The sequence below is a fragment of the Phoca vitulina genome, unplaced genomic scaffold (assembly GCF_004348235.1).
Source record: "Phoca vitulina isolate PV1807 unplaced genomic scaffold, GSC_HSeal_1.0 scaffold22, whole genome shotgun sequence".
Lineage (NCBI taxonomy): Eukaryota > Metazoa > Chordata > Mammalia > Carnivora > Phocidae > Phoca > Phoca vitulina.
In genome coordinates, this window is record NW_022589725.1 from 32051394 (window position 1) to 32063448 (window position 12055).

The following is a 12055-nucleotide window of genomic DNA, read 5'->3' on the forward strand; positions in this document are numbered from 1 at the left end:
AAATGTATCAACTGCTACATAAATAAGATAATTTAAATTAATGGGATAGTTCAAGCAAATAATGGTTAGTAGATACATATTCAAGTGACAGGCTTAATTAAAGCTCCTGTTAAAGACAGCTCCTCTGTGGAATTTCATTCAAGGAGGGTTACCACAGGAAACACAATAACCACCATAAAATATACAGTAAATCAATGTCTCTTACTCTGGGGAAGGAGTACAGTCCTCAAAGGAGAGAAAGGGGAACCACAGTCACTGAGTGCCAGCCATGAGCCAGGTACTGGTCAGGAGGTCTTCAGATCTGTTTTATTCCACAAATCCAAATAGTCCATGGAGAGCCTTCTCCCCTGGCCTCTCCCTCCAGCCAGCTCCGCAACAAATATACATTAGGCCTTCCCTTTACAGTCATAAAGTTGATCTCACACCAACCTAAGCACGTGTCTCTTCAAACCATGAATAATTTCTAGATAACCAACAATTAACTTTCAGAACCCACAATTTAGTTCTAGTGTAACTCTCAAGGTATCAGTAATCTGGCCACTTGTCTAATACATGCGGACAAGAAAGACTTTAAGCTTAATAGATCAAGAACCACACCCAAATATATTGATCCAACTTTGAAAAGAATACGTGATCACACATGGACACAGACACATACAAAGATTGCAATCTCACTAGTAGTCAGGAAAATACATATTGAAAACAGTGGGTTTTCAACATGTCAGTTTGCATTATATATATGCAAATATATATATATAATATATATTTTATATATATTAAAAAAATCATCTCCAGGGTTGGTTAGGGAAATTTACATACAACTTCCATATAAGTTTCCATATAAGTTTATATGACCTTTTTGAAAACAATTTGGCAATATCAGTATTTTAAATGTGGATACATTTCCATCTAACAACTTCACATCTAGGTAACCATACAGGAAAAATTCTCCCACGTGTTTGCAAAAAAAAATTAAAAATCACAAGAATATGCTTTGCAGCATTGTTTGTAAAAGTAGAGGGAAGGAAATACATGTCCATCATTTTTTATGTCTTCAAGTAAAATTAAACAGCCAACAAGAATCTTAAAAGCTAAATGAATTTAACAAACACTTACTTCAAAAAGAAAGAGGATGGAGTCCAGCTCCTCCCTTTGTGACTTATTCCCTGGAATATACAAAAAAACATTAGTTACCATGACAATGTGTAAATTTTAGGATATTAAAAATTACGTTATCTTGAAAACATTTAAGCTTCAACATACACTCATTTATTCAAAAACTACCAGGAGGTAGCATGGAATCCGTGTCAGGAATGTAGATAGATACCCAAACCACACCGCCTGAGTCCACCTCTAGCAGAGCCACTCCTCGCTAGCTGTTTAAACACAGCCTCCACGTTTTCCGAGTCAACCCATAAACGGCAATTTATTCATTTCTCAATTCGTTACTTATGAGCTCAAATTATGAAGGAATGCACGGCAGAAGCAAAAAAAGCATTCTACCTTTTTTGATATGAAGAGGCACAGAGCAGTCATAACTATGAAAAGCCATGCATGTCTTCAGGCCATGTGCACTTGTCCTTTTGACAGTGACAATAATAGAAACTACAAAACCTATAGCAGCCGGTTACATTTATCGTCCAGTCTCTGTGCCAAGGGCCCTGGGCTAAGTGCTTGCCATTCAGCATCTAACTTAGGAAGAAGCAAACCTTTTCTGTAAAGGGCCAGACAGTGTATATTTTAGGCTTTACAGGCCCCTCTTGTAAATTGTATCATTCAACTCTGCCATGATGGCACAAAAGCAGCCATGGGTAACACATAAATGCACTGGGTATGGCTGTGTTCAACAACTTATTTGCATAAACAAGCAGTCAGCTGCAAGTTGTGGACCCCTGATCTAACGGAATCCCCACAGCTCTATGAAGTAAGATAAGATGGCATTCGTTCATTGAACAAATACTAAAGAATGAATGTGTCAGAGATTCTTCCAGGCCGTGAGGATACAGTTGTGATACAAAACACAACAATCCTTGCCCTGAGGAAGCTTATATTCTGGCTGGAGCATGTATTCAATAAATGAGAAAACCAAGAGGGAAGGCTAATGGGGAATGCCAAAATGGGTGGTATTCAGTTCTGACCAGGTAAGTCAGGGAACATCTTGCTGATAAGATGACATCCGAGCAAAGATCTGAAAAAGGTAAGGAAGGAAGACACATGGACACTTGGGGGTAAGGAAATAAGCCATATGGACATTTGGGAGAAATTTGTTCTGGGCAGAGGGACTGGACAAATTCCTTATGGCTGAGCAAGCCTGGCATGGTCAGGAAACAGCGAGAAGGCCCCCCTTGTGTCTGCAGTGAAGGGGGAGAACTGCCGCAGGTGAGGTTAGAAAGCGGGTAGGGTAAAGGCAGGCAGGTAAGGTGGTCTGAGGCCATCCAGAATTGGGAAGCTATTTGAGGGTATGGAGTGCTGAGTCATGATGTGATATATTTTTAAAGCATCACTCCAGCTGCTCTTCTGAAGAGACTGGCAGGGGCGGGGCGGGGGGGGGGATCACAAGTGTGGAAAGGGGTAGACCATTTCTGAGGGTCTAATAATCCAGGTGAGGATAATGGGAGCACCAGCATTACCAGCACAGGCAGTGAGAAGAGGCCAATGATTCTGGATGTATTTTGAAGGCAGAGCCAATAAACTTGGGTTTTGGCCTAAATAACGGAAGGCTGAAGTTATCACAAGATGATTTCATTATTCATAGCAAACATTTTCCTTCATTCTGTTGTTTTGGTACACTTTCTTCCTGGTACTCTAATCAAAACACAGATTGTATTAAAAGCAAGAAACTTGAAAATCTCAACCCTATTTTATTGGTTCTTCATTATGATTCTTTCTAATAGACTGCAAGAATGCAGAATTTTTCCTCTCCTATCAAGAGATGTCTATTTCTCTATTTGCATTGGAGAGGCATGTAACTTGCTCTGGCCAATGTTACATTAACAAATGTGAGGGAAGCACAAGCTTGAAAAACCTTATGCACTCGCTGAGCTTGGAACCCTAAGGCCAGCATGTAAAGGAGCTCAAGATAACCTGCAAGCATGGAGTGCCCTGGTCAACAGCTTGCCAACCACAAGACATGTAAATGAGGCCATCAACCACCAGCTGATGGGAGAGGCATGAGCCAGCCTAAACCAGAAGAACTGCCCAATAAACCTAGAAAATTGTAAGCTAAATGACTGGTTGTTTTATTAAGGGACTTAGTTTTGGGACGGTTTATAATGCAATTTGTTATACAGCACAAACTAACTGACACACTCTTGAACAACTACATTTTCTTCTAAAAGGACAGAGAAAGCAAAAGGGAGGAAGGAGGAGGGACAGAGGAGCCTTTAAAATGGGGTGTTTTGGTTGCAGGGCTTTTTTTAAGACAAGGGATTCTAATATCTTTCTTTGCTATTCTGATTACCCATAATATCACACTTTTTTCCTCCACACACCTGTGAAAAAAAGTTAAGTGGAACAAAACTAGGGAACAGGATAAAAATCAGATTGCTTCATATTTGAATTATCTACCAATTTGGGGAAAAAATTAAGCTCAAGATGTATGTCAATTTATAACTCACAGGGGAAAAACTGAGCAATTAATTGAAAAACAATAAACAAAACCCCTTGTTGGCATCCTTGGGCACATGGTCGTATTTGACTTGGTGACCATCTAGAACCTGGAGCATTCTGTAAGACTCTGAGCCATTGGTCTATGTCCGAGGCCACCACACTGCCTGTGCCACATTCCTTCCCCTCCATGCCTGATGTCTGCCTCAGGTTCTGCAGAAGCAGTCAGGGCATCCATACACTCTTCTCTGCATCCTCTTCTGTATACCTGACTCTATCTCAACCCATGTCCCCCACCACCTTGCACCATCAGTCATCTCCCTTTAGTCAGCCTGCAAACAGGTAAATGCAGCCTGTAAAACCCTCCCCTGACCAAGGTACGCCTTGAGCTATGATCCTCTGTCTTCACCATCAAACTTTCTACAAGGGTATTCTTGTGTGTAGCCTCCACGGTCTCACACCCAGTCACTCCATCTCTCTGTCTGGCTTAGGATCCCATTACTCACCTAGACTTTTCTTTCAGTACTCAGTGACAACCTCCTCGATGCACTACCACTTCCTAATCCAGCTGCTCCACAACTTTTTGCATCATCAAACATTGCTGACATTTCATTCCTTGAAATTGTCTCTTCTCTGGGCTTCTGTGACAAAATGCTTTCCTGCCATCGAAGCCTCTTCTCAGCGCCATACACTACTCCTTTATCTTTACTCTTTATCTGCCCAATAAAAGAAGGAATTACCCCAAATCCTTAACTGTCACTCTCTCTACAAAAAACACATCCCTTGGCAACAGCATGATTACACCTCTCTTCTCCCAAGCTCCCATCCCTACATTTTTACTGCCCAGCCAGAACCTACACCTGGGTGTCCCATGGGCACCTCAACTCAGACTGCCCAAAGCTGCACTCATCCTCCTACCTCCTGAACCTGGCTTCCCTCCAGAGTTCCCACTACTGTTGTGGCAGTTTATGAACCAGACTCAACATTCTGAAAGCATATATGCACCCCTATGCCTACTGCAGCATTACTTACAATAGCCAAGATATGGAAGCAGCCCATGTCCATCAGTAGATGAAGTGGTACATACATATAATGGTATATTACTCAGCCATAAAAAAGAATGAGATCTTGATATTTACGACAGCATGGATGTACCTAGAGGGTATTATGCTAAGTGAAATAAGTCAGACAGAGAAAGACAAATACCGTACGATTTCACTCATATGTGGAGTCTAAAAAAAACAAAACAAGTGAATAAGCAAGCAAACAAAAAGCGGAATCAAACCTATAAATACAGAGAACAAACTGATGGTTGTAATAAGGAAGGGTGTAGAGGGATGTATAAAATGAGTGATGGGGAGTGGCTTCCAGTTATGGAATGAAAAAGTCACGGGGATGAAAGGCCCAGCATACTGAATACAATCAGTGGTACTATAATAGCACTGGACGGTGACAGATGGCAGCTACATTTGTGGTGAGCATAACATATCAACTTGTCAAATCACTACGTTGTACATCTGAAACTAATGTGATATTGTGTGTCGACTATACTCAAGTAAAAAAAATACTTTTTTAATAAATAAAACTGAGGTAGAAATAAGTGTGCTAACATGTAAGGATTTCCAAAACGGACTACATGAAAACAAATAAGAAGGTGATGATGGCAGCTAATATTTACTGAGCACATACTATGTGCCATACTCTGTCCTGAAATCCCAGGATACATGTTAACCCGTTTGATGCTGACAGGAGGAAACTGAGTCAGAGAGAGGTGAAGTAACTTGCCCAAGGAGAAACAGCTGGAAGGATAGGGCCAGGACCCAAACCCAGTCTGGCTCCCCAGGCTACACTATCCTGTCACCTAAATACAGAGCAGATTGTGCAGTGTGACATTATTGGCTTGATTTTTCAAAGAGTATTTTATATAAGTATATAAGGGTATAACCATAAGCAAATATAAACATCATACATTAATAACACATATAGAAAGAAATGCATGAAACTTTTAATAGTGGTTGCACGAAGAGCAGGACTGGGGGTCTGGGCAAAAACATACGGTTCAATTTTCATTTCAAACCCTTTATTTTTTTTAAAGATTTTATTTATTTATTTGACAGAGAGAGAGAGAGAGCACAAGCAGGTGGAGTGGTAGGCAGAGGTTGAGGGAGAAGCAGGCTCCCCGCTGAGCAGAGAGCCCGACATGGGGCTCAATCCCAGGATCCCGGGATCGTGACCCGAGCCAAAGGCAGACACTTAACCGACTGGGCCATCCAGATGCCCCATTTCAAACCCTTTAGTGGAGTCTGAATTTTTTTATAGTGTGCACATATTACTTTTATGTCTTTCTTTTTAAGTATATTATTCCTGTGGAACTCATGACTTCTGCGGGTTTCTCCTTCCATTTTCCCTGTAGCCATTTGTTGTTCAATGAACAGCTGTATGAGAGAAGGTTCCAGGGAAACAAAGATGCTAACCATTGCGATCTCCCAGCTTTGCTAAGAGTCTGGCAAGAAAGGAAGCTTAAAAGCATATAACTTGGGGAGACGAACCATGAGAGACGATGGACTCTGAAAAACAAACTGAGGGTTCTAGAGGGGAGGGGGGTGGGAGGATGGGTTAGCCTGGTGATGGGTATTAAAGAGGGCACGTTCTGCATGGAGCACTGGGTGTTATGCACAAACAATCAATCATGGAACACTACATCTAAAACTAATGTAATGTAGGGGCGCCTGGGTGGCTCAGTTGGTTAAGCGACTGCCTTCGGCTCAGGTCATGATCCTGGAATCCCTGGATCGAGTCCCGCATCGGGCTCCCTGCTCGGCAGGGAGCCTGCTTCTCCCTCTGACCCTCCCCCCTCTCACGTGCTCTCTCTCTCTCATTCTCTCTGTCTCAAATAAATAAATAAAATCTTTAAAAAAAATAAAAAAAATAAAAAATAAAAAAAAACTAATGTAATGTATGGTGATTAACATAACAATAAAAAAATTTTAAAAAAAAGCATATAACCTGTGACTCATGACACATACAACCTCTAAAACTTTCTGAACGTTAAAAAAAAAACTTTGTATATAAAAAATCTTTTTGTAGAAATGCTTACCTTTCAATTTCAAACTATTTTCCAGTGTTATAAAATTTTCATAGAAGATGAAATATATCTGAGAATAGTTGGTCTCAAAAAACTGCTTAAGATCACTTGCATCCACATTATCTGAAAAGAAAAAGTTACCATTATGACAATAATCTTATCAAGTATCAGATCAAATATCAGAATTCACAAACAACCTTTTCAGAAATGAAGGAAAGTAAAAACTAGTTTTATCCCCCTATGAGACAAAACGGAACAACGACAATAGTATCCCCACCCACTTGTTCTCCACAAAGAGATCTTAGTTGGCCTGGGGCCCCTCCCCCACAGGCAGACCCCTGCAGGAGACAGATTCAAGGGTATCAGAACCATGGGGCACAGCTCTCAAACACCAGCTAGAAGGCCAGAGGTTAGTACAAGTCTGGGGAGGAACAAGATGCCCTCCTATTGGGGGTGGGGAATAGAAGTTCACTGAGGAGAGGGATGGGGTTTGTACATCTGAAAAACAATTTTGCTCCTGGAGTCCTACATGGCCCAGTCTCTCCTCCTTCCCAGCTGACCTAACACCAGCTCAAGAGTACTAGCAGGCACTCCCCAGCATACCCACCCACTTCCACCTGGGCCACTGATCAAAGCCTTCCCTCCAGCTCCCAGGTGAGCTGTTCCACTCCTGTTTGGACACAGGGAGGCCCGCCATGTGTTCCTAGAGCTGCCCTGAGCAGTGTTTCTCCCTGTTGCACCAGGTCTGCTCAACCAGGGACTGCAGGTTGTGCAGGGAGCTTAGCCCAGCGATAACTGCTGGGGCCCAGCAGCAACAGAGCCACTTCATCCAGGGGCCTGAGTATCCCTCACAACTCTGGTCAGAGTACTTATCCACTGTCAACATACCTTTGTACATTTTCCTTGGCTGTACATTTTCCTTGGCAAACAGATTAGCTGTGCCATTTACAACAGGGTCCTGACCAAGGTGTTAGCTCTTGGGAAGAATACACTAGTCATCTTGGGAAAATTAAGAACAGCTTCTTTAAATTTTGCAAGGATTACTCAAGAAACAAATGTGCTGCTATTCCATCTATGATAAAGTGGATTCAACTGAATTTTGGGGTCCTAATACTGTAACTATATATGAACACATCCATTACTATATTTAAGTTCTATAAACTTAACACTAATGCTGGTGAATCTAAGGAGTTGTTTTCCTCTGAGAACCACATAGGGCTTTTCATACCAAAAAAAATCTGACCTGGTTCTTTGAAATAATTCACATAAGGTGTGTGTAAAGTTGTATCAGCTGCCAATTTCACATTCTATTTTCTGCCCCAAAATAATAGGACAGAGCAATGGAAGTTCCTAGTAACTAACAAATTTACCTGTGTGAGAGCAGGTAGCAATGAAACTAGTCTTATCATTCTTATGAGCTACATAATCTTGCCAAGGAACCCTTGAGTGCCTTCCACAGAATGTGCGCTTCCAAGAAAGGATTCTGTTCATTTTCACCCCGATACGAACTGCTGGCCCACCCACCGCTAACTGTTCCTTCTGAAGCATACTTCACCTGCCAGCTCCTATTGGCATTCACTGATAGCTGAAACATCCCCAGCCTGCCCAGAGACTAGGTCAGTGCCTCTGCTATTGCCCCACCAGCTAGTTCTCTCTGGGTCATAAAACATATCTCACTTTACTTAATTCCTGGTAGAATCCCTCCCATTGGAATTCTTGACTTAATTCCGAAGGAATGATAGGTCTTCTCTGTTGGAGATACTACCAACCCTACAGAACCCTCAGTCCATCCCATATGTCATTACGTCCTCTGCATCTAGCACAGTATTTATCTAGTTCAATATTTTCTTGAAGAGTTGAAAAAAAAGAGATGGCCTGTAACATATATGTATGTTAACATACATAACATAAAACGATAGGATAAAGGCCACAACGTGTAAACCATTAATTAGATCATATGCCTATAGGAAAGAAATGGCCTCACCCACTTTCAATTCCTGGGTACTATCAAGAAAGAGATTTCACCCCTCTGCTGAGGACTCCAGATTTCACCCTGCAAGCTCTACTCTCAAAGCCTGCTGCCAGCTGGATTTCTCCACTTGAGGGACTACAAGGCTCCTCAAATCAAACGTGTCCAAAGGAAAGTATTGTTCTCCCCTCAAATTCTGTTCTTCCCTCAGGGCCCGCCACCCACCCAGCTGCTTGTCATCACAGGTTCTTCTCAATCCTTCACAGCCCATCTCCGGGGTGTCAGTTCTACCTCCAACATGCTCCAGCACTGGGTACTTCAAGCCCTCCTCGGCCTTGCCTGGAATATGTCACCATGAATCCTCACCCAGGCTGCAACATGCCCTCTGCCTGGGCTCCTGCTTCCACTCCTCCCCTCTACAGGCCATCCTCCACCATGCAGTCAGCAGAAAGACTGAGCACTGTAAATTAAACCAGGTCATTCCTTCACTCAAAACCTCCCAGTGGCCTCCAGTAGTAATTATAATCCAAACTCCTGACCACGGCCTACAAGGCCCTGTGTAGTTTCCTCCATTCAATGCCAACCTCATTTCACAGCACTCTGTCCTTCACACCCTACATTCCAGCCATCGTGGTTTCTTTCTATTCCCTGAACTTCTCAAACGCATTCTCCATTTGGGGCATCTCTCGTATGCTGTCCCTACCCCCAGATCCCCACATAGCTCATTCCTTCTCATCCTTCAGAACTGGGATCACACATTACCTCTTCAAAGAAACCTAAAAGTGCCCCTGTATGTCACTCTTCACATGCCATCCGCTCGCCCTACCTTCTTCCTTCACAGGCTCTGCAATGGCTGGATGCCTGACTGCTCACCAGTGAACAGGCCTTGGATACATAATGCCATAAGCAAGCAAGCAGTTTCCCTGGCACTGAGGATGTGGGTGCACTGACACAGCAAGATGACCCAGCGAGGTTACTGGGTGATCGATGACTCCCTCATCTTCCCTGGGTCCCCCTTGGTCCATCAGAGATACTCAAATAGAGCAACCTGAACAAAGTGGGTTCTAGTCAAGGTTGAGGAGCACTCATACGGACTGAGGTGCACTCATGAAACCAAAAGTCCAGAAAATAGCCACCTTCCTCATCAGCCATTCCATATCTTTCTTGTGGATGAGGTATGAATGGGACAGAACTTCAAATACCCACCATCAAGACCGTTAGATACCTTTCAGGTAACCTGATACACAGGGAAACTAAGAGCATGACATCTGTAACACATTCAGTTTTATTCATAAATATGAAGACTGCTCACTGGTCTAGGAGTCCTCTTCACATGATTCCCTCCCATAGCACTTAAGATTCATTGAAATTCTCCCATTTATACATTTCCTTCTTCACTGACTGACACTCCACTAGAATGGAAGCTGTATAAGGGCAGGAATCTCATCCAATTTGTTCACGTCTCTATTCCTAGCCCCAGGAACAGAATTTGGTACCCAAAAGGTACTCAAGGCATATTTGTTAAATGAATAAACAAAAAATAAATATTAAATATTTTATATATCTCTAAATTCAATAACTGGAAGAACTGATTTGTCTGATTGTTTAAAAGCAAGACTCATCAGATGAATATTTAAAAGTAAGCCTAGACCTTGAAGAAGGAGACCACAGATATTGGAATTTAGCATCCTGCAAAAGGGAACACAAGAAAGTAAGAACGGGCTGATTTTTAACAAGGCTAACTTCAAGAAGCATAGAGATGAGGAGGAAGGCTTTGTTCAGAAAAAAAACAATGAACAACAAACAAACAAAAACAACTATGATCAGAAACATCCTTTAGACAGATATTCTTTATCAATTCACTTGAACATTACTGAGCCAGTACCCATGCCAACTTGCCTTGAGCCAAGTGCTAGGAAATTCAAAGAGAGTAAGACACAGGGCCTTTGAGGGTACAGAGGTAAGCAAGTAATGCAAAAGGTACCATGACCAAAGCTTATGCAGGGCACCAAAGCAGGGAGTAAACAAAGCCACTTGGGGAGGTTGGGAATATTAATTAATGTTATACATTTATGCTTTAAAAGACACTTTCAGGAATTTCTTTTATTTGACCCTCACCCATAACCCTGTGAGGTAGATGGGGCAGGTGTGATCAAAATAAAGAAACCACAGGTTTTAGATCTTACATGACCTGCCCAAGGTAACACAGTCAGTCAGAGATGTGGGCAGAAATCCTATCTGGTCCCCAACTCAAATCTGAACCACACAAAGGCCTCAGAGAGAAGGGGGACTAAATCAAAACCAGAAATCAGGTCAGGAATATATAAAAATAATCATGTAATTGGGGATGTAAAGGAGAGCCAGATGAAAAAGAGCAGGAAGATAAGTGGACGGGTGAGAAATGAGGGGAGTGAGTGGCACTGAAAATGGGAACTGCCAATTTCCCCATGAAGGAGCTCACAGCATTCCGCTCCCACAGCACTCGTGGTGAACAGTGAGGAAGAGGGAGGGGGGACAAACTGCCTTTGAGGTGGTGATTTTCAGTATTTGGCACAGACACTAGCACACGGCCTTACTATCATCACAAAGCCCAGAGAAAGAAGTACATTCAAACCAACCACAGAGAAACAATCAGCAGACAGCTTTCCAGAGCTAGGGGTCATTCCTGAATTTTTAAAAAAAATCTTTAATTTCTCATTCTCCTTTACCAACAACCAAGAGCCAATAAACTGTTCCTATTATTTTCACATTTTATCTCAAAAATAATCTATAAACCACACCAAAAGCTACCATCTCTCCCACTCCTTTGTCCAGCTAAAACCTCTTGTTATTTCTCCCTATCTAGCTAAAAGGCAATAGCAAAGGTTGAGGGCAAAAACCTCCGAAGCAGGGGCGCCTGAGTGGCTCAGTCGTTAAGCATCTGTCTTCGGCTCAGGTCATGATCCCAGGGTCCTGGGATTGAGCCCTACCATCGGGCTCTCTGCTCAGCGGGAAGCCTGCTTCTCCCTCTCCCACTCCCCCTGCTTGTGTTCCTTCTCTTGCTGTGTCTCTGTCAAATAAATAAATAAAATCTTTAAAAAAAAAAAGTTAGGTGAGGAAAAAAAATCTTTAAAAAAAAAAGCTCCGAAGCAGACTTTACTAGAAGCAGCTTCTAGTAAAGTCTAGAAGCTACAGGGCCTTGGACAAGTTTTTAAGCACTCTCCTCAATTTCAATCTCAGAAATGGGGCCAACAATGGTTCCTACATCATAGGACTGCCGTGGGGATAAAATGAGCATGTCAGAGTGCAGTCGGCATTATATAAATGTTAGTTGTTTTGTAATTACCGTAATTACCTAGCTCCTGACAAAGGCCATCTCACTAGATGGGAATAACCAGCTTCACCTACCTGTGAAG

At 42.4% G+C, this 12055-nt stretch overlaps 1 protein-coding gene across 10 annotated transcripts in view; it reads right to left on the minus strand.

Annotated features, from left to right (window-relative positions):
- Positions 1 to 12055, minus strand: part of RALGAPA2 (Ral GTPase activating protein catalytic subunit alpha 2) — a 336447-nt gene that overhangs the window by 301478 nt on the left and 22914 nt on the right. For 9 of the 10 annotated variants that reach the window (XM_032419573.1, XM_032419574.1, XM_032419572.1 and 6 more), the window contains exons 2-3: positions 6704 to 6814; positions 1117 to 1166 (exon numbers count right to left, since the gene is read on the minus strand). In XM_032419573.1, the coding sequence (XP_032275464.1) occupies positions 1117 to 1166; positions 6704 to 6814 (161 nt within the window). Of the gene's footprint in view, positions 1 to 1116; positions 1167 to 6703; positions 6815 to 12055 lie in introns of those variants that run through there. The other variant, XM_032419579.1, reaches the window with a different exon arrangement.